Source organism: Cnephaeus nilssonii (genome assembly GCF_951640355.1).
Source record: "Cnephaeus nilssonii genome assembly, chromosome: 19".
Classification (NCBI taxonomy): Eukaryota; Metazoa; Chordata; class Mammalia; order Chiroptera; family Vespertilionidae; genus Cnephaeus; species Cnephaeus nilssonii.
This window is the reverse complement of record NC_137090.1, coordinates 30,598,716-30,621,593: the sequence shown is the minus strand read 5'-3', so window position 1 is coordinate 30,621,593 and position 22,878 is coordinate 30,598,716. Positions and strand designations below refer to the sequence as shown.

The window sequence follows — 22,878 nt, the reverse complement described above, 5'->3', positions numbered from 1 at the left end:
ATCTCTCTCTCTCCCACGCCCTCTATCTGAAATCAGTAAAAACATATTTTTTTAAAAAAAGAGGTAAGCCCTGGCCAGTTTGGCTCAGTGGATAGAGCATCAGCCTGCGGACTGAGGGGTCCCAGGTTTGATTCTGGCCAAGGGCACGTGCCTGGGTTGTGGGCTCGATCCCCAATCGGGGGCAAGCAGGAGGCAGCCAATCAATGATTCTCTCTTATCATTGATGTTTCTATCTCTCTCTACCTCTTCCTTCCTCTCTGAAATCAATAAATATATTAAAAAAATAAATCAAATAAAAATAAAAATAAAAAAGAGGTAAAACTTAGAAAAGAGTTTGCTACTCTGTGAGTATGGTGAACATCAGGCAAGCTTTACGTTTTTAAATCAAAACTGAGCTTTGGTTTCTAGGAAGAGCTACTTAGAAATATGACCATAGAGAATACATCTCAGATAACATAAAAACACAAAAAAGAAAAATTTTCTAATACAGGAAGAAATAGATAAAGAAATAGAAAATTAATTGGTAGTAGCAGAGACTTGTTTTCAGTTTGTTGTTTTTTTTTCAGAGAATTATGTATATAGTATGTTTACACTGATAGGTTGTCTCTCATAGAGACCAGATCTGATTGATTCAAAACTACAAAAAGAAAATTCTGTGCCTCTAATTTTTTTTTCTTTTATTGTTTAAAGTATTACATATAGTAGTACATATATCTCCTTTTTTTTTTCCCCCATTGACCTTCCCCCAGCCTCCTCTATCCCCTGTCGCTACCCCTCATCCTACCCCGCCAGTGTCTTGTGTCCATTGGTGTGCTTATATGCATGCATACAAGTCCTTTGGTTGATCTCTTTCCCCCCCTCCCCAACACTCCCCAGCCTTCCCACTGTAATTTGAGTCTGTTCGGTGCTTTACTGCCTCTGTATCTATCTTTTTGTTCATCAGGTTATAATGTTCTTTATTTTCCATAAATGAGTGAGATCATGTGGTATTTTTCTTTCATTGCCTGGCTTATTTCACTTAACATAATGCTCTCCAGGTCCATCCATGCTGCTGCAAATGGTAAAAGTTCCTTCTTTTTCCTCTAAATTTTTTAAGGTTGACTTTTGAGAGGTATTCTATTTACCTCTATTTACCAAGAAGAAAAGAGATCTAAACATAATATGTACATACTATGTATCAAACATAACCAATGCATTTTATGTTCAGTTAATCTTCATAATAACCCTATGAATACATGAGAAAACTGAAGCAAAGAGAAATAAAGAAATCTCCTCAAAGTACCACTGCCTATAAATGATGGGATAACCTCAGGACAATTTTGATCTGAAGGTTATATATGTTCTGTACACTTCATTATCCTGCCTAAGCCACAACAGACAGATATTATAATATCTACTTGCCTGAATGTTAATGTCTGCCCACAGAAATAGGTTGGAGCGCTGGAGTAGAGAACACCTGAGGATTCTGAATCATTCCGGAGTGCTATATTTCTTCGACTGCTCAGACTGTACCCCTCAAAGCCAGCTGTCCATTCTTTTTAAAAAGCAAAGACATTGAAAACTATTAGGATCTTTTCAGGACTCGCTTCAGTACAGACACATTAAAAAAGACTTGGAAGTAGAAGAGACTACTCTTAGAGGTCATGAGCAAATGTAATAAAAGATTCTTCCATGACAGGGTATTATGGTTAATCCTACAAACCATAAAAACACTTTTAATCTATTCTTAAACAATTCTGGCATGGAAGATAAAAGTGTTATCGCCTATCTGATAAAATCACATTTGAGCTTACTCCAACCTGATTAATAACTATTTAACAAATGAGTCGGAATCTGTTGAAGTAGTATCTGATCTCTGAATGCATAATAATCTGGCCACTCAGTGTGTGTGTGTGTGTGTGTGTGTGTGTGTGTGTGTGTGTGTGTGTGTATGTGTGTGTGTATTAGAGGCCCGGTGCATGAATTCATGTATGGGTGGGGTCAGGCCAGCCTGGCCAGGGGGAGTGGACATGGGCAGTTGGCTGGCCTGCCTACTGGTCAAACTCCTGGTCGAGGGAACAATTTGCATATTAGCCTTTTATTATATAGGAGGGTATACACTGAGTGGCCAGATGATTATGCGTTCAGAGATCATAATAATCTGGCCACTCAGTGTAGAAGAGATCAATGTCAACCATACAGCTTTTGAGAAAAAGCCTCTACTCAGATGTACACTGAACGTTATCAAACACTGCAGTTTCCATGCCCTAGCCCAGTGGTCGGCAAACTGACCTAGACTCTCGATTCCAATAATTACAGGCTGTTGTTGTTCCTTGTGATTAAGCCCCTATCCCAGTGGTCAGCAAACTCATTAGTCAACAGAGCGGCAAACGGCAGCTCGCGAGCCGCATGTGGCTCGAGAGCCACAGTTTGCCGACCACTGCCCTATCCAGTTTGGCGCAGTAGATAGAGCATTGGCCTACAGACTAAAAGGTCCTGGGTTTGATTCTTGTCAAGGGCACATGCCTGGGTTGCGGGCTCGATCCCCAGTCGGGGGCATGCAGGAGGCAGCCGATCAATGATTCTCTCTCATCACTGATGTTTCTATCTCTCTCTCCCCCTCTCCTTTCCTCTCTGAAATCAATAAAAATATATTTTTAAAAAAACAACAAAAAACCCTGCAGTTTCCTGATACAGTATTTAAAATCTGTGGTTTTAGGGAATGCTACCAATCCTGGGTGGCACTATTTTATACTCTGGAGATAAGAACTGTTGAGTTCTTTGTAAAAGTCACATGAAGTAATTTGATCAGGAAGTAAAAGACACGTCCTGTGTTGTTCTCATCAATCCAAAGGTTAGCCTTAGAAATAAGGGTGGTCAGTGTGCGATCTTGAGCACAGAAAACAAGTGTTCCTACACACAGTTAAGCTCAGGAGTGAGAAGGCAAGGGCATACCATGCGGCACCAATGTGGAATGACCTATCTGGGGGACGCTCCAAGGACTCCACTCCTGTCGGCCATCTCCTCGGGCGCAGACTCGGAACTGATAATCAACATTGGGGTCTATGTGTAATACTATGAATTCAGTTTCAGAGCCTACATATACATCCTCAAAATGATTTGAAGTACATTTACGGAACTGGAGTCTGTAATCTTGGGCTGTAAAGTCATCATCCACCTAAGAAGAAAGACTTTGTGTTAGGTCAAAATCAGAGAATAATTTCTCTCAGCATCACTGTTTAAGAACTTTGAATGCGGCCCTCGACAGTTTGCTCAGTGGATAGAGCGTCGGCCTGTGGACTGAAGGGTCCCAGGTTCAATTTTGGTCAAGAGCCCATGCCCGGGTTGCGGGCTCAGTCCCCAGTAGGGGGTGTGCAGCAGGCAGCTGATCAATGATTCTCTCATCACTGATGTTTCTCTCTCTCCCTCTCCCTTCCTCTCTGAAATCAATAAAAATAAAAAAATAAAAAGAACTTTGAATGTGGCATTTTGGGCCAAACATACAAGTCCATGTGTTGAATATACTCAATACAGGCTCTTCTCAGGAAGGTCATAGAAAATATTCCATCATTGAGTCCCTTCTTTTCTTTATTGAACCATGTGTTTTAGACCTCACAATCTGATATGAAAAAAATCTGCTTTCGATGAAATGGCATGATTTCTACACAATAATGCCATAGATAAAACATTAAAAATTCAAGGATAAGAATCCCACAACTAGCCCAGACGGCGTGGCTCAGTGGTTGAGCATCGACCTATGAACCAGGAGGTCACAGTTCCATACCCAGTCACATGCCCTGGTTGTGGGCTCGATCCCCGGCCCTGGTTAAGGCTCGTGTGGGAGGCAACCAATTGATGTGTCTCCCTCACATCGATGTTTCTCTCTGTGTCTCTCCCCCTCCCTTCCACTCTCTCTAAAAATCAATGGAAAATATCCTCGAGGATTAATAAAATAAAATAAAATATTAATAAAATAAAATATGGTAGCTCATCTATATAACCAATTTAACACACAAAACCTCAGCAATGCTGAGAGTGTGAAGAAATCATTCTTTAGACATTTTATTTCAGAGATATTAGTTGAGTGTTGACCAGAAAGCTATCGGACACCCAATATTCACTACCATCATTTGACTTTCCTAATAAACAGAAATGGGAGCAATCCTCAACTCAGTAAGAGTTACAACTGAGAAACAAATGTAGTGATTCAGGGATTTTAAAAAGTACCTTCAAAACTATTTATCTCAAACTGGAAGAGCTATCTCAGTTCAAGATCCCTGTGACTTTAATTGTATTTTTGTTTATGAAGAGAAGAAAATATTCAAAGGTAGTTAATTTAAAAAGTAATTTTCCCAGCCTGTGTGGCTCAGTGGTGAGCATTGACCCATGAACCAAGAAGTCGCGGTTCGATTTCCGGTCAAGGGCACATGCCTGGGTATAGGGCTTGATTCCTAGTGGGAGGTGTATGGGAGGCAGCCAATCAATGATTCTCTCTCATCATTGATGTTTCTATCCCTTTCTTCTTCACCCTTACTCTCTGAAATCAATAAAAATGTATTTAAGAGCCCTAACCGGTTTGGCTCAGTGGATAGAGCGTCAGCCTGCGGACTCAAGAGTCCCAGGTTTGATTCTGGTCAAGGGCATGTACCTTGGTTGCCGGCATATCCCCAATAGGAGGTGTGCAGGAGGCAGCTGATCAATGTTTCTCTCTCATCAATGTTTCTAACTCTCTATTACTCTCCCTTCCTCTCTGTAAAAAAATCAATAAGATATATTTAAAAAAAACAACAACATTTAAGAAAAAAAAGTTTAAGGCCCCCAAATCTCAAACCCATCATGTTGAAGCCACTTCCATAATTCTGAATTACTTACCTTACACCATCGCACAATGATGCCTCCAGGCTTCTCTATTAGTTCTTCTATCTGTACTGGTGGGCGAGATGCTACGGTTCCATGCTTAAAAATGTGGTCTTTCACTATGTTAAGAATTGAGTCATCCAACTGAGCAGACAAACAAGGCACATCAACCAGTAAAGGCACTTCTGGTAAGCTGAGGAAACAAAGCTCATGTGTTTATGAGGCTTTTAACTAAGAGTTAAAAATACAAAGAGCAGCCGAAACCGGTTTGGCTCAGTGGATAGAGCGTCGGTCTGCGGACTGAAAGGTCCCAGGTTCGATTCCGGTCAAGGGCATGTGCATTGGTTGCGGGCACGTCCCCAGTGGGGGATGTGCAAGAGGCAGCTGGTCGATGTTTCTCTCTCATCGACGTTTTCTAACTCTCTATCCCTCTCCCTTCCTCTCTGTAAAAAATCAATAAAATATATTTAAAAAAAAAACACAAAAAAAACAAAGAGCGGCCCTGGCTGGTGTTCCTTAATGGTTAGAGCGTTGGCCAGAGCACCACAGAGTCTTGGGTTTGATTCCCAGTCAAGGGCATGTACTTGGGTTGCAGGTTCGATCCCCAGCCCGGTTGAAGCGTGTGCAGGAGGCAACTAATCAATGTGTCTCTCTCACATTGATGTTTCTCTCTCTCTCTCTCTCTCCCCCACTCCCTCCCTCCTTTCCACTCTCTAAAATTAATGGAAAAAATTCCTTGGAGGAGAATTAACACCATCCCCTGCCTCTCCCTCCCCACCCCTCCACCCCCCACCCCCCCACCCCCCTCACCCCTGCCAAAAAAAAAAATTCCAAGGGTTGGCTCTCACTCTGGAGCACAACACACCTTCCCCACTCCCTTCCCCCAGGCATCTTTTCCTTGTCTCTCTCCTAAGCTCCAAAGGCCCTTCTTTTGCCTCTGTAACTTGTTTCCTAAGCCCATTGATTCTATAGTTCACTTCTACCTCTGTGACTTTCTAAATAAACTTTCTCTTATTAAAAAAATAATAATACAGCCCTGGCTGGTGTGGCTCAGTTGGTTGGAGCATTGTCATTGTCCAGTACATCAAAAGGTGGCAGGTCCGATTCCCAGTTAGGGCACATACCCAGGTTTTGGGTTCAATCCCTGGATGGTACCGGAGGCAATTGATCGATGTTTCTCTCTCACTAGTTTATCTCTCTCTCTCCCTCTCACTAAAATCAATAAACATATCCTTGGGTGAGGATTCAAAAAAACAACAACAAGGAATATTTTAGATCAGTCACATACTATAAGGATGCAGAAGCTCCCGGTAAATAATGCTCATGGCAGTGGGGGCTTTGCAAGACATTACATAAAGATTCTATTCCCAAATAAGTATAAGCAAGAAGATAAAAAAGTTGGTAGAATCACAGTTGTCAAGTTTATACCAAAAGATCTGTTTTATTGAAATATGACCCAGTTTCAATGTTCTGTTCAAATCATTAAAAATTTAACAATTCTATTACACATTAGAATTGAAAAAAATCTGGGAAGAGAGTAGGGGGAGAAGAGAATCCTAATATATGTTGACAGGAGAAGATTTTACTTTGGGTGGTGAGTACATGGTACAATATACAGATCTTGCAACATAGAAACCCACACCTGAAACCTGTATGTTCATGTTGACCAATGTCACCCCAATAAATTTAATTTAAAAAAAAAAATCAAAGAAAATCTATAATGATACTATACCAAAAATTGCAATCACAACTATTTTATATTAGTAACATTGATAATGAGCAGTGAAACCTTGAAAAATATATTCTTTCTCCCTTAATCAGAATCTTTAACAGGGGATGAATAAAAAGGCAGATATTTTAGATCAAGCATGTCAAACCCACGGCCCACAGGCCACATATATTTGCAGCCTAGCCAATATAATGGTATGTAAGAAACATTTTAATAAAAAATTTGTAACTTAATTTTTACAATATCCTGTTATACATAATTATTAATAACGAACTACAACCTTCGCTAATGACTGATTACTATAATCGTGTTGCATTCATTTCCCTCACACGCCTTACGCGCAGGGGCACCATTTCTCTCCACTAATATTAGCAGCGAATATTTTAGCAGCCAATGGCCACATCATTGGCCTTGGACTGACTTGTTTGGTGTGTGCAACAGGAAATATTTCACTTTTGGAGAACTAGAAAAATAGGTTTATTTGCATTACACTTATTAATTTGTGCAGTTATTCAGTGTCTGGTAAGTTAATGTTCAAGAAAAAAGATTAATTTTTATTAAAGTGTTCTATTATTTTATGTTAACAATTACTCATTTATTTCAGCCCTTTGTATTCAGCATGTCTCTATTGAAATAAACCTACTGGGTGGTCAGTAGGTTTCTATGAAAATTGAAGCTTTTGTTTTTTTGCGGCCCACATAAACTTAAACCTTGTTTATTTGGCCCATGTTAGCCTTTGAGTTTGACATGCTTGGTTTAGATGCTTAAAAGTAAGCCCCAAAGGCATTAACTCTTACCTGTCCAACTGAATGTGGGAGGCCTTTTTGGTAAAGCTCCACAGTTTTTCATTCTGTTCTCCTACACCACCAAGAATGGCAATTTCTCCTAGAATCAGAAATAAGAGATCTAGTACAGTGAAAAATAGTTACATTCTAAAGTCATCAACACAACCCATATTCAGGTAGGTCTCTGGTTTTCTTGCAAACAATTCTTAAGTGATGCCACAATCAAATTTCCAAAAGAGAAAAGAAAAAAAAAGAAAAAATTTCCAAAAGAGGCCTGGCATGGCTCAGTGGTTGAGAGCATCGACCTATGAACCAGGAGGTCATGTTTCAGTTCCCGGTCAGGGTACATGCCCAGGTTGCAAGCTCAATCCAGGTGGGTTGCGGAGGGGGGGGGCTGGGAGGGGGGGCGGACATGGAGGAGGCAGCCAATCAATGATCCTCTCTCAACATTGATGTTTCTATCTCTCTCTCCCTCTCTCTCTCCCTTCCTCTCTGCACTCAATAAAAATCTTGTTTAAAAAAATTCCCAGCCGAAGCCGGTTTGGCTCAGTGGATGGAGCGTCGGTCTGCGGACTGGAAGGTCCCAGGTTCGATTCCGGTCAAGGGCATGTACATTGGTTGCGGGCACATCCCCCGGTGGGGGGTGTGCAGGAGGCAGCTGGTCGATGTCTCTCTCTCATCGATGTTTCTAGCTCTCTATCCCTCTCCATTCCTCTCTGTGAAAAATCAATAAAATATTAAAAAAAAAAAAATCCCAAAAGAGGTGAAGGAATTAAGAAGTATGGGCTGTTTGGGTGGCAGGCACATGATGCAATATACAGATCTTCTAACACAGAAACCGACACCTGAAACCTATATGATGATGCTAACCAATATCACCCCAATAAATTTAATAAAAATTAAATTTAAATTTAAAAAAGAAGTACACTTTGGTAGTTACAAAATAGTCATGGGGATATAAAGTACAGCATAGGAAATTTCTCTCTCTACATATATATATATATATATAAAAGCCTAATATGCAAAGTGTCCCCTCGGGAGTTCAACAGGGAGACCGGGAGTTTGACCGGGAGTTTGATCACTCAGTATGATGTGTGCTGACCACCAGGGGGCGGCGTGGAACGAAGAGAGGCCCCGGCCAGCAGCTGGCAGCCGCTAGGGACCCTACCCATGCATGAATTTTGTGCACTGGGCCTCTAGTATAGTCAATAATATTGTAATACCTATATGGTGCTAGGTGGGTACTGGAAATATTGGGGGGTGGGGGAGAAAATACTTTGTAAAGTATATATGATTATCTAACCACTATGCTGTATACCTGAAACTAATACAAAATAATATTGAATGTAAACTCTAACTGAAAAATAAAATTTAAAGTAGCTTTTTTTTTAATTCCCAAAAAGTAAAAGCAGACACTATTTTAGAAGTGACACTAAGGTTAAGCTCAAGAAAAAAAGGGTCCCTAACCGGTTTGGCTCAGTGGATAGAGCATCGGCCTGTGTACTCAAGGGTCCCAGGTTCGATTCCGGTCAAGGGCATGTGCCTTGGTTGTGGGCACATCCCCAGTGGGGGGTGTGCAGAAGGCAGCTGATCGATGTTTCTCTCTCATCGATGTTTCTAACTCTCTCTCCCTCGCCCTTCCTCTCTGTAAAAAAATCAATAAAATATAAAAATAAAAAAAAGAGGAAAAGGGGTCCACAATGGCAATATCCTGCCAGAAATGTCTGTTCTGTTCTATACAAGGAAATCTGGTTGTCAATCAACTTTATGCAAAGCAGAAGACCCAGGAACTTTTTCCATCCTCCTTCAGAAACTTTTATCAACACCAATAGGAGCCAGAAGGAGTAGGGCACACGGGATCTTATAAAACCAAATGTGGGGAGGAGGAACATGTTTAATACTCTCAACAGTAAAGATTAAAAAAACAACAAATCATGATGTTTTTCTAAAAGGTTATCATCTATTAGATTAGAAATTACTCAACAGAATAAAGAGAAAATGCTATATAAATGCAATAAAAACACAACCACTTCTATGTCCTTCCATAGCCCCACCAGAATTCTTTTCCATCTGAATGCACCTTGGAATGACTCAAGTTTCCTTCACCAAAAGGAAAACAGAGACACACTGAACACTGCCTTAAAATCCTCCCAATTCCATAAATAAGTTTTTATCCCTTGGGAAAGGAGAAAAGAGTTTGAAATTTAAAGTATTTCTGAAGTACAAAAAAATTGAAGCATCAGATGCTGTGACAACCATGTATGTGCCTCGAAGGATTTATTTTCTAAACTAAAAACATCTCTCCGTCCTCAGGGTGATGGGTGTACACTCCTGACCTGTGATGAACTGCTTCTGGGTTTGTTTCCAAATGCACGGCCTCCAGGGAAAGACATTCTGTGGTCTTGCTAAAAATTTTTTTCTCAAAGGCACTGTTATGGTGAACAGCAAATAAACACTTCTCACTGAAGATAAGACTAAAATACACTTAGCATGTGAAGATAACACTAGTTCCATATTCCACGTAAGACCAAACGGGACTGATTTCTAGTCGGAGTCACAGACTGGTGAGCCACACACACTTTTTATCCTCTGCCACTGACTGCACTCAGTCTGCAGAATGGATGGTGTTCCACCGCCTTCCCTGCCTCTTTTTCCCCCTCGAGTTATTTAAATGTTGCTGTCCCTTTGAGTTCTACCATCTGCTGCCTTCTCGTCTCATTTTGTAGACTATCTCTTGATGATATTTCTTATTCCCATTGATTCAGATCTGATGTATATGCCATTAATTGGCATATTAACATCTCCAGATATTATCTCTCTCCTAAGCCTCACTCCCAACTCCCTCTTTCATCTTAAGCACTTCCAAGTCAACATGCCCAAAACAAATGCCTAAGTACCCACCAGAGCCCAACTCGCCTCCTTCATTTCCTATGTCAGTAAAAAGCACAATTTACTGACACCAAAATCAGGCTGGTTTTGGTCATCCTAAATCCTTCGCTTTCTCCTCCAACCTATATCCAGACAATCACCAGTAACCAACTCTTACTGATCAGTAAAATCATCAATAATTCTATCTCTGAAAAATCTTAAAACTAGTTCTACCTTATCCTCTCCTGTCTCTGCCCTCATTCTTTTTTATTATTATTATTATTATTTCTTTATTGATTTCAGAGAGGAAGGGAGAAGGAGAGAGAGACAGAAACATCAATGATGAGAACCATTGATTGGCTGCCTCCTGCACGCCCCCCACTGGGGACCGAGCCCGCAACCCAGGCACGTGCCCTTAGCCAGAATGGAACCTGGGACCCTTCAGTCCGCAGACTGACGCTCTATCCCAGTGATGGCGAACCTATGACACGCGTGTCAGCACTGACACGCGTAGCCATTTCTGATGACACGCGGCCTCATGCCAAGGATGAAACATTTGCTGCTCCTGAGGATGAAACATTTGCGACTAGAGTCTTGGAGTTAGTTTTTTCCTCAAAGTGACACACTACCTGAGTTATGCTCAGTTTTTTGGCGAAGTTTGACACACCAAGCTCAAAAGGTTGCCCATCACTGCTCTATCCACTGAGCCAAGCCGGCTAGGGCTCTGCCCTCATTCTTTCCTATCTGGATTACTGCTGCAACTTTCTAATTAGTCTCTTCACCTCTAGACTTACAACCTTGAACCCAGTCTCCAAACTGTAGGATGTGCCATTTTTTTTAAATGCAACTTTGACTGTGTAACTCTGTTGCCTAAATTACTTCAAAAAGATCCCTGATATGCCCCTCCCTTAACTGGTGATGTTACTTCTGTTTCCACTCGGGCTGTTAGCTCCCTCTGCAAAACTCCTCCTACAGAAAGCTATCCTACACTCTTCCAGTTAAGTATCTCCCTTCTGTGCCCCCGTAAGGCCTCAGATGTCTCTCAGCATGTATGCCTCACTCACATGTAAACCTCAAAGGACAGAATTTTAATTTAATGTACCTGACAAAGGCTTATGGGGAGGGAGGGAGGGAAGGAGGGAGGGAGGCAGGCAGCAAGGCTAGATCTGAGCATGTTTCAACCAAAATTGGTTAAAGACAAAAATATAACAACTACAATTTGAGGAGTAAACACTAATCATATTTGTTAACCTATTAAAAAGAACAATGGAATTGCCCAGCCAGTGTGCCTCAGCGGTTGAGCATCGGCCCAGGAACCAAGAGGTCACTGGTTAATTACTGATCAGGGCACATGCCTCGGTTGCAGGCTCCATTCCCAGTAAGGTGCGTGCAGGAGGCAGCCGATCGATGATGTTCCTCTCTCATGGATGTTTCTATCTCTCTAACCCTCTCCCTTCATCTCTCTCTAACAATCAATAAAAAACATATATATATAAATAACAAGGGAATTAAACTCTATAATCCACAAACACTCTGAAAAAGATATGAAGACTCAAAATGACCTTAAAATTGCTCTGTTAACAGTGAATGTGATATCATGGAACCATTTGAGAAAAATCATTTACTCCTTGTTCTGTAAATGATTATAAGTAACACTTTAATTGCATTTATGCTGGGATACCTCACTGTATATCTGTCATCCTATATTATAAACTGTCCCATGGTAGGAACATCATAAGCACCCCACAGATGGCAATAAGCCTGCTGGCATCCTGAGAAATGAGCAATGTCGATCTGAATTTGCCACATTTAACAGGAGACTCCCACCTTCTTGGACCAAGTCCTCTGCAGTGTTAACTCCATGCTCTATGAGCTTCTGGCAGTCATCTAGTGGTTTAATGGTCTCTTGCTCAATAGTATCCACTTCTTGCAAAAGGGTCACCAGTCGCTCATCCAGGAGCTTCCCAAGGGTTCCCTTTAAATCATTAAAATGCTGTTTGAGGACATCTCTGGTCTGTGATGCACTCTCTTTGATCTGAAAAGAAATAACAAAACTCAGAAACAGAATCACTAAAAAAGGCTAATCCACAAGCAACACCTATGATAATTTCAAGGTACTACACAACCATCATCTTCTATTCACTGAAAAACCAAACGTGATTCATCTGCACAAACTTGCAGACTTGCCTAGAACTGGCCTACAGGTGAGACAGAATGGGATCAAACCCTGGATCCATCATTCACAAACTGTGTCAGTGTGGTCAAGGTAATTAAGCACTCCACACCTCAATTTCCTTATGCTTACCTCATGGGGTTGCTGCTAGGATTAAATAAAAATATATGTTGCACTTAGTAAAACAACTGGTACATTGTTGTTCTCAATAAATGTTAGAGAATGTTATCTGGACAAAGCAATTCATGGCAATAGTACATTTCAGTAAAAAAGAATTTTAGATGCACAGGGCACCCTCCCCCGCACCATCTGGGGAACCTCGAGATAAGCGGGGCGCCTCCCCCTGGCAGGATGACTGTCTCGGCGCAGTGGAAGGGATAAGGGCCCCTGTAAGGGTGGCCGTGCGGCTCGGGGAGACTTTGTGCCTGACAGGCGGCGGACCAGCCCCTGCATCTCTGCCTCAGGATTCAGGCCTCCCTCCCTGACGTGGAGAGTAACCTGTCTGGCCTGGTGCCTGCTGCTGGTCTGGTGCCTGCACTGCCACCGGCCGTGACCCTGGGGCTGACTGCGGCCTACACCACTCTGTACGCCCTGCTCTTCTCCGTCTATGCCCGGCTCTGGCTGGTGCTCCTGTACGGGCACAAGCGTCTCAGCTATCAGACGGTGTTCCTGGCACTCTGTCTGCTCTGGGCTGCCTTGTGTACCACCCTCTTCTCCTTCTACTTCCGAGATACCCCCCGAGCCAACTGCCTGGGGCCCCTGCCCTTTCGGCTTCTCTACTGCTGCCCTGTCTGCCTGCAGTTCTTCACACTGACGCTTATGAACCTCTACTTCGCCCAGGTGGTGTTCAAAGCCAAGGCGAAACGTCGGCCAGAGATGAGCCGAGGCTTGCTGGCTGTCCGAGGGGCCTCCGTGGGGGCCTCGCTGCTCTTTCTGCTGGTGAATGTGCTGTGTGCTGTGCTGTCCCGCCGGCTCCGGGCACAGCCCTGGGCCCTCCTGCTGGTGCGTGTCCTGCTGAGCGACTCCCTGTTTGTTATCTGCGCACTCTCTCTTGCCGCCTGCCTCTGCCTTGTTGCCTGGCAGGCACCCTCCACCAGCATCTACCTGGAGGCCAAGGGGACCAGTGTGTGCCAGGCAGCTGCGATGGGCGGTGCCATGGTCCTGCTCTATGCCAGTCGGGCCTGCTACAACCTGGCGGCCCTGGCCTTGGCTCCCCGGAGCCGGCTGGATGCCTTCGATTATGACTGGTACAATGTCTCCGATGAGGCGGACCTGGTGAATGACCTGGGAACAAAGGCTACCCAGTGTTTAGCCTCATCCTCTTTGTGTGGGAGCTGCTTGCCCACTACCCTGTTGGTGGGCTTCTTCCGGGTGCACCGGCCTCCACAGGGCCTGAGCACCAGCCGCGTCCTCAACGGGCAGGTCTTTGGCTCCCGTTCCTACTTCTTCGATCGGGCCGGGCACTGCGAGGATGAGAGCTGCTCCTGGGAGCACAGCCGGGGTGAGAGCACCAGCATTTCAGGCAGCCTAGGCTCTGGCAGCTGGTACGGCGCCATCGGGCGGGAGCCAGGCTGGTACGGGGGCAGCCAGACTCAGACCACTCCTCTGCTCTTCTCCCAGGTGCTGGACCCAGGCAGCCACCGCCACAGTCTCCACTCCACTCCACAGACGTGATCCCCTCCACCTGTCCCCAGAACACTCAGACCCCAGTCCCTCCTACCTAGGCCCCTGTGCCAAGTTCATCTGCTGCTTCTTGCCCAGGATCCCAGGGACTGTGGCCACCTCCTCCCCTGGCCAGCTCCTTGCTACTTCTGTTGTAGTGAATCTGTGCTGATGGGGGCATGGCCCTGCCTGCCAGATGCACACAGCACCCTGGCATGACCTGCGCCCCCGCTTCTATGCTGGAGCCAGCTACCTCTCCTGTGTCTGCCACTCAATAAACAGTATCTGTGCCCCGGGGGGGAGGGGGGAAGAATTTTAAACTAGGAGGGGATTAAAATTCATTTGCTTAAAGAATAAAGAAATGGTAGGTTAGAAAGCTACAATACCAAAAAATCCACTCATGGATAAAATGCCCTCATTATGCCAAAAGAAAACTAAGAATTTATTTAAAATCCTAAGAAGCTCATAAGAAGCAGAAAATGTTCATAAAAAACACACTTCTGGACCTGGCTGGTGTGGCTCAGTAGTTGAGCATCAACCCATGAACCAAGAGGTCCCCACTTCGATTCCTGGTCAGGGCACATGCATAGGTTGCAGGCTCGATCCCCGGTGGGGGATGTGCAGGAGGAAGCCGATCAGTGTCTCTCTCTCTCTCATCAATGTTTCTATCTCTCCCTCTTCCTTCCTCTCTGAAATCAATAAAAATATATTATTTTTAAAACACATTTCTGGGACAATGACTTAATCTTTTTTGAGTCATGGTCCTCTTTGTGAATCTAACTGAGAGGTTTATAGACCCTCTTCCCAGAAAAATGAATACTCTATTCAATGTCAGGGGTTACAAATTCCCTTAGACCCCAACCATGGCTTGCTGGGAGCAGTAAATCTGAAAGTTGGTTTGCAGAAGAATCAAACAGGCTGCCTGTTATAATTCAGATTATAATTCAGGGCTCCATCCCAGACCTGCCCAACTAGAAGCTTGGAGAAGCGGGGCAAGAGGAGTGTATGGAGTTCTTGCCTTCCACAAGCACACCTGGGATTCTGCAGCCCATACTTTGAGAAACTCTGCTCTACGTCCACAGAGCCAGATTAAGACAGCGGTCACCAACCGGTGGTCTGCGGACTACTGCTGGTCCGTGAGGTCCGAAAGGTTGGCGACCGCTGTTCTAAGAGATAAAACAAGAAAATCTTTACATTTCACACATATTATGGAAATGTTTGAATATATTTCACACATACTCTTTTTTTTTTAATACATATAACGTGGCCCTGGCTGGGTGGCTCAGTTGGGTTAGAGCGCCAACCCAAGCACCAAAGGGTTGAAGGGTCGATTCCCAGTCAAGGGGATGTACCTTGGTTGCAGGTTCGCTCCCTGTCCCCTGTTCAGGGCATGTGCAGGAGGCAGTCAGTCGATGTTTCTCTCTCCCTCTCTCCCGCCCTCCCTTCCTTCCTCCTTTCCACTCTGTCTTAAAAGCAATGGAAAAAATATCTCCGGTGAGGATTAACAACAAAAAGGAAATTCTAACTATAAACCAAAACTCTTAGTTGAATTAAAGCAAACACATACTTTACTTTGCTAACACTATCATATTAGTTTCATATGACATATTATGTTTACTGCCCTAACCCTTTTGCTAACTTTATCTTAGCAAGAATGTTTGAAGTCCAAGAAAATCCACCTAGAAAGAATATATCAAAATATGGAGAAAACACTATATTTATTTCTTTATTTTTTTTATTTCAGAGAGGAAGGAAGACAGAGATAGAAACATCAATGATGAGAATCATTGATCAGATGCCTGCTACTGGGGATCAAGCCCACAACTGGAGCATGTGCCCAGATCGGGAATCCAACCATGACCTCCTGGTTCATAGGTCAATGCTCAACCACTGAGCCACACCGACCAAGCTAAAGTACTATATTTCAATAGCTAATAGAGAAATTTAGAACAATTTCTATTTATTCTCTAATACTAAATTTAAAAAGCAGACAAAGAAAATTGTTTTACAGAAATGTTCACAACCACATAAAAACAAAAGATGCCCCTGCCCAAGGACAACGAAGAAATACAAAAAAAAAAAAAAAAAAAAAAGAACTAACAGTTTGATTGGCTTGGGTAGACAGATCATGGACGCAACTTTTTATCTTTTTCACCTTACTGGGAGTTACAGTGGCTGGTATGTGTGCAGTAATAGAATTCCTTAAATCATAAAGTAAAGGAGAAATCCTAATTTAAATTTAATTGTTAACTAATCTCCGTAAAGTTACTAAAGAACTTCTATAAGATAAACCAAAGTCAAAGTTGTTTTGTTGATTTTTTTTTTTTAAAGAGCCAAACTCGACCTAACCGGTTTGGCTCAGTGGATAGAGCGTCGGCCTGCGAACTGAAGGATCCTTGGTTCAATTCTGGTCAAGGGCATGTACCTCGGTTGCAGCTGATCGATGTTTCTTTCTCATCGATGTTTCTAGCTCTCTATCCCTCTCCCTTCCTCTCTGTAAAAAAATCAACAAAATATATATTTTTTAAAAAAGAGCCAAACTAAAAATGTACTTGATTTGGTTCATCACTCAACTATGGGATCCTTGGGAATAAGCCCCTAACATACCAGCACTAAGCAAATAAATGTTACTGAATAAAAATAAAGTTAATCAAGTGTGCTTTTTAAGACCTTACTAAAATTTAGAACCAAGGGAGACACATCACCTGGAATATTGTCAGAAATGCAAAAATTTTCAGGTCTCACCCAGAGCTACTGAATCAGAACCTGCATTTTTAACAAGATCCCCAGGAGACTGAGACAGACCTTATACATGTCGGAACACTGTAATATAATTTGCACCCCTACCACCAAGAGGAAATTCTGCAGCTGAACACTATACCAACCAGGGCCTGCCTCGCTCTTTAACGGATGCGGCACACACGGATACGGCACACACAGGAAGTGCATTGGTTAGGTAAAGTCAATTTCCTCTTTAGAAAGAATTCAAAAGCTCCTTGCAGGGCCTATGTTTTGTTTCTGTTTTAGAACCTCAGAAAAAAAAAGGAAGTATGTGAACACAAAGCAGTGAGAGGGCCAGGGAAGGGAGACTCCATTTCCAAATCCATCTCCTGGACTTCCATTGTAAATGTGTGCCCTTTTATTCACAGAATGCCAACCACTGCTTTTCAAACTTGATACTACCTTGGCATCATTTCCTTCTCCCATCATAATTTACAGCCTCAGTCACCTTTAAGCCAATTACGTAACCAAGTGTATTTGCTTTGCTTTTGAAGCTTTAAAAAATGTGGGCTTCCAAAAAAAGAAAATGTGGGCTTCACTGCCGAGTGAATTGTCCCTACCTGATGTGGCATCATGGTCCACTGCATTCACGATTAGCTCATTAAATCTTCACAGCTCTGAGGGGTGGGTCTGCATTGTTTATATTGAGCAAAGTGAAGCTCAAAGTCAAAAAAATTCCGCAAGGCTTCCCAGTGCCTGAAACAGTCTCACTCCAAGGACCATGGTCTTTCCACACACCAGGCTGTTTAATACTTACAGATCCCATTTGAAAGAGTTCCCAGGTCAACCTATAAATTATGTATTGCCTGATGTAAAATGTATTTCTTGTCCTTGAAGGAAGAATCTTGTCATGGTCAACCAGTCAGGCCCAGACGCTACCTAGCCATTCTAGGGCAAAACAACTATGATGGTTTGTAACAAAGTAGATTTAAGAAAACAAATGACACACAACTCAAGGTTTCTAAAAGGACCTAATATACCTTGTTTATACTTATTAATAATATTCTGGCCCTGGGTGGTTTGGCTCAGTGGATAGAGTTTCCGCCTGTGGATTGAAGGGTCCCGGTTTTGATTCCAGTCAAGGGCATATGCCCAGGTTTCGGGCTCGATCCCCAGTAGGGAGCATGCAGGAGACAGCTGATCAATGATTCTCTCATCATTGATGTTTCTCTCTCTCTCTCTCTCTCTCTCTCTCTCTCCTTTTCTCTCTAAAATCAATAAAAATATATTTAAAAAAATAAAAGATGGCCTAGGTAAGAGTTTTAAAAAATAATAATAATAGTCTGAACCAATTTTTCACTAAAACCTCTACTGTAACCGACCATTAAAACTAATTTACAGCCCTGGACAGTTTGGCTCAGTTAGCTGGAGTGCCATTCCATACACAGAAAGGTGGCGGGTTCGATTCCTGCTTGGGCACATACCCAGGTTTCAGGTTCGATCCTGGTTGGGTCTTTCACATCAATGTCTGTCTCTGTCTCCTCCCTTCCTCTCTCTAAAATCTATTTTCAAAAATTAAAAAAATAATAATAACGTGCCCTGGCCAGCACTGCTTAGTGGTTAGAGCGTCAGCCCTCACACTGAAGGGTCTCTGGTTCGATTCCTGATCAAGGGCACATACCTGGTTGCAGGTTCATCCAGCCCTGGTCCAGGCACGACTGGGAGGCAACCAATCAATGTGTCTCTCTCATATCGATGTTTCTCTCTGTCTTTCTCCTCTCTCCTCTCCCACTCCTTTCAACTCTGAAAATCAATGGGAAAAACTATCCTCCGATGAGGATTACAAAAATAGTAATAATCACTTATTTACAAAGTTTCCACGGCAGTTGATTAATCCCAAAGCTATATCACGAAAAAGGATGCGACAGGATAGGAAAGCACAGAACAGAACAGAACAGAATGTGTATTTCAGGAAATTAAGTAACTGGAATTTTCTTTATATCCTCTAAAACATGCATCTTCATGACTCTATAGAAGAAAAGAATTCTTATCTTCCAATTTTAACCTATGAGTTTATTTTCCCAATTGTCTTATGAATAGGAAACTAAAACTATATAAAATTGGAGACTGACTTTAAACACCATTAGCTAACAAGGAAATAGAGATCAAAAATAAAAGACAAAGATATAAAATAGTCAACTGAAATTGAAAAAACTAACCAAAATTCTTCTTCTCAATTCATATGAAATGTACTGCATTGGCTATTGCCTTTGTGCTGACACCAAGATATTAGTCATTAAAAATAACAATGATAGTGCCGAAACCGGTTTGGCTCAGTGGATAGAGCGTCGGTCTGCGGACTGGAAGGTCCCAGGTTCGATTCCGGTCAAGGGCATGTACATTGGTTGCGGGCACATCCCGATGTCTCTCTCTCTCTCATCGATGTTTCTAGCTCTCTATCCCTCTCCCTTCCTCTCTGTGAAAAATCAATAAAAAATATATTTAAAAAATAAATAAATAAATAACAATGATAGCAATAATAACAGTACAGTAATAGCTATCATCTACTGAATACCTACTGTGTGCCAGGTACTAACATCCACGGTCTTATTTAAATTCTATCACCACCTTATGAAAAAAGCATCTGTAGATGAGTAACATATGAGTCAGAGACATGAACTTGCCTACATTACAAAGCTAGTAAAGTGGCCGAGAATTTGAATTGTCTGATTCATGTATGGACTCATAAGTGTTGCTACATTTCCTTCTTATCTCTCTTACGATTAGGCTATTTTTTTATGCTTATTTGAAAACATCCAAAAAGAAAATCTTTATTATATGAATTGCTACTCTGTTACAATCATGGCCCTCACTGAATCACAACTCTTGGTACTGATATCCTCCCTCCCTTAGAATACGGGCTGGGCCTGTGACTAGCAATGCAGTCAATGTGCATAGCTATAGGGTAGAACTGATGCTCTGCCAGTTCCAGGCCTCAGCCTTAAGAAAACCTGGCAATTTGTGCTTTTGCACTTAGAGGGGGTCCTGAGTCACCATTTAAGAAGTATGTCTACCTTTCTGGAGAGAACAAGTGGAAGCAGGAGGAAAGTAGGAAGGGTAGGAGGGAGGAAGAGAGGAAGGAAAAGAGAGATACTGGCACTGAGGCCCAGCCATAAATCCCAACTGACTCCTGCTACCACTAAGGCTCCAAACAGGTTAAGTGAACATTCTGTCTTGAACATGCCAGACTTAGCTGCCATCTGATTGCAATTTCATGAATGTTGCCGGCAAATTCAGGAGAGATGGCCAACTGAACCCCAGAATAGCAAATAAAATGATTGCTTTTAAGCCATTATGCTTTGGCACAGTTTATGTAGCAACAAATAGCCAAAACATATGATAAAACAAATGTTTAATTCTTTTTTTTTTTAAACATATTTTATTGATTTTTTTACAGAGAGGAAGGGAGAAGGGATAGAGAGTTAGAAACATCGATGAGAAACATCGATCAGCTGCCTCCTGCACACCTAATGGGGATGTGCCCGCAACTCAGGTACATGCCCCTGACCGGAATCGAACCTGGGACCTTTCAGTCCGCAGGGAGACGCTCTATCCACTGAGCCAAACCAGTTAGGGCCAAATGTTTAATTCTTGATTATCTGCATTAATGAATAGGGTGCATTTAATCAAGACAATAAATATTACTTTAAAAAAATCTGCAAAATTATACCCAAAACATTCATAAAGGCACCCATTTAGTATTTAATGAAGTCTAGTTATGTTCCACAAACCAGGGTTATAAAGATAAATAAGGTATGGTCCTGATCTCAAAAAAACTATCATTCTGGTAAAAGAGATAGTTGCATGCACACATAACTATAATAAAATGTAGCATTACATTCTTATATAAGTGGGATAGCCACAAACTGCCATCAGAGCTCAGAGCATTCTGCTGGGTAAGAGAATAGGAGAGAAGTAGGGGACATCACTTTGAATAACAATAAAATTTAGTGGTATTATTATTACAGCTAATATTTATTAAGCACTTCGTATGTCCCAGACATTGTGCTAAGCGTTTTAAATAAATTTCTCACTTAGCCCTCACTGGTTTGGCTCAGTGGATACAGCCCTGGCCTGAAGACTGAAGAGTCCAGGGTTCGATTCCGGTCAAGGGCACATGCCTGGGTTGCAGGCTCAATCCCCAGTAGGGGGTGTGCAGGAGGCAGCTCTTTGATTCTCTCTCATCATTGATGTTTCTATCTCTCCATCCCCTTTCCTCTCTGAAATCAATAAAAATATATTTTTAAAAAATAAAAAATAAATAAATTTCTCATTTAAAAAATAAAAATAAATAAATTTCTCATTTAAATTCCCACATTGGCCAAGTAAAGTAGGTACAATCCTTATCCTCATTGTACAGGTAAGGAAAGTGAGATTCAGGAAAGGTAACTTTCTCACCTCCTGGCTCACATGGGCAAGTACTGACAAAGTAAAATAACTGCAAATGTAAGTGATTCACTGATACTCCTCAATAATAAAAGCCTGTCCTACATCTGTTTGGCTTTTTTAGATCACAAATTAGCCATATTATTTACCAGAGTTATAGTAACAAGGATAGTTCTTTATCAAAAATTATACATACATTACAATATATATTAGGAAAAAAATCTATACAGAAAAACTGACATTCACACATTTTTCCATTAACATCACTGATTGTAACATTATTGATTCAGAATGCTTATTTTAATTCTTATTTATATTATTCTATATTTCAAGTGAGTTTTGGGTTCAACAAGCAGCTTTCAGAGTGTCATGTTTAAAGACAATTTGTAAAAAGAAAAGATGACTGAAAAGCCAATGTAAAGATGTGGTCTTTTGCACACAAATATGTGTGCAGCTTTTTTTTTCTTGGTTGCTGATCATTTAGCATTGCTTCTAGAGCTTTGCTTCTAGTATTTGGTGTACCTGAGTCAACACACTTCAGCCTACCACCAACCAATGCTCCATAGCTACCTATGTAACAGACTCTATTCACCTTGGCGTTAAAAATTAGATTGCACGTAGGAAGTTTTTCGTAATAAATGCTTATGATATAATGTTAACCAAAAGAAAAAAAAAGAATACAAAGTTGCATATACAGTAGTCTCTCAATTTTACAAAATAGTATGTCTAGAAGGAGACACCAAGGTGTTAATAATGGCTGTCTCTAAGAAGTAGAATGAGTTATTTTTAAATTATTTCATCCATTCTTGGTTTTCCTCAGCTTAGATATAACCATAGGACACTATAATTGGGACATTTTAAGTACTACTGCCGTAACAAATTATTTCAAACAGATTTTTGGACTGTTTTGAAAATGGGTAACAGAAGGGGAAGTGGGAGATAAAAGAAGCAATAATAGCTTTCTTTTCTTTACTGAACTACTAGGACTTCCTGCCCTGGTTCTCTGAAATAACTTGTTTTTTACGCTGAGTTCTATATCTGTCCCAGTCTTTAACTAGTATGCTATGTGTTTTCAAATGCTATTATAGGAATGTTGGCATTGTACATTAGGAATATCAAGATTATGAGTTAAATCTTCAAGAAATTATCTGAAATCAACTATTAAAAATTGAAAACAAAACACTATAAAGACAAAGGGTCACATTACAGATGTTAAGACGCTCTAGGACAGCACTGGCTCGAGACTGTCAATTATTCACTTGAATATCCTTGTATAATTGTCTAACAAACCTATGATATTCCAAACAATGTGTTATCTTGAGGATAAACCACAGCAATTTATGACTACACAGCTGGGGTTTAGATTAAACTACAGAAATCAGTAGAGAGCTGATGAAATGGTAATGATATACTACTCTAAGGCAGTGTGCCTCAAGTTTTAATGTGCATACATATCATACCTGGCAATCTTGTTAAAGTACAGAGTATGATCCAGTAGGTCTGGGTGGGGCCTGATTCCTGCATTCTTCACAAGCTCTCAGGTCATGATGATGCCACTGCTATGGTCATGGATCCTTGTAGTAGCAAGGATCAAAGGGATACCGCTGGCCAGAGTTGAGCAGGGTACTCACCAAATAGTCTCTTATTTAGGTACCAGG

General features: G+C 41.8%; 1 protein-coding gene and 1 pseudogene across 2 annotated transcripts in view; one reads left to right on the top strand and one right to left on the bottom strand.

Moving 5' to 3' along the window:
* CRLF3 (cytokine receptor like factor 3) overlaps positions 1 to 22,878 on the bottom strand; it is a 44,471-nt gene that overhangs the window by 17,244 nt on the left and 4,349 nt on the right. Inside the window, exons 2-6 of the mRNA XM_079797860.1 lie at positions 12,046 to 12,253; positions 7,363 to 7,450; positions 4,852 to 5,029; positions 2,935 to 3,157; positions 1,402 to 1,534 (exon numbers count right to left, since the gene is read on the bottom strand). Of these exons, the coding sequence (XP_079653986.1) occupies positions 1,402 to 1,534; positions 2,935 to 3,157; positions 4,852 to 5,029; positions 7,363 to 7,450; positions 12,046 to 12,253 (830 nt within the window). The remainder of the gene's footprint in view (positions 1 to 1,401; positions 1,535 to 2,934; positions 3,158 to 4,851; positions 5,030 to 7,362; positions 7,451 to 12,045; positions 12,254 to 22,878) is intronic.
* LOC307115510 (integral membrane protein GPR137-like) lies at positions 12,821 to 15,248 on the top strand (annotated as a pseudogene). Its single transcript has 2 exons — positions 12,821 to 13,935; positions 14,012 to 15,248. The product of its transcript is annotated as an integral membrane protein GPR137-like (transcript).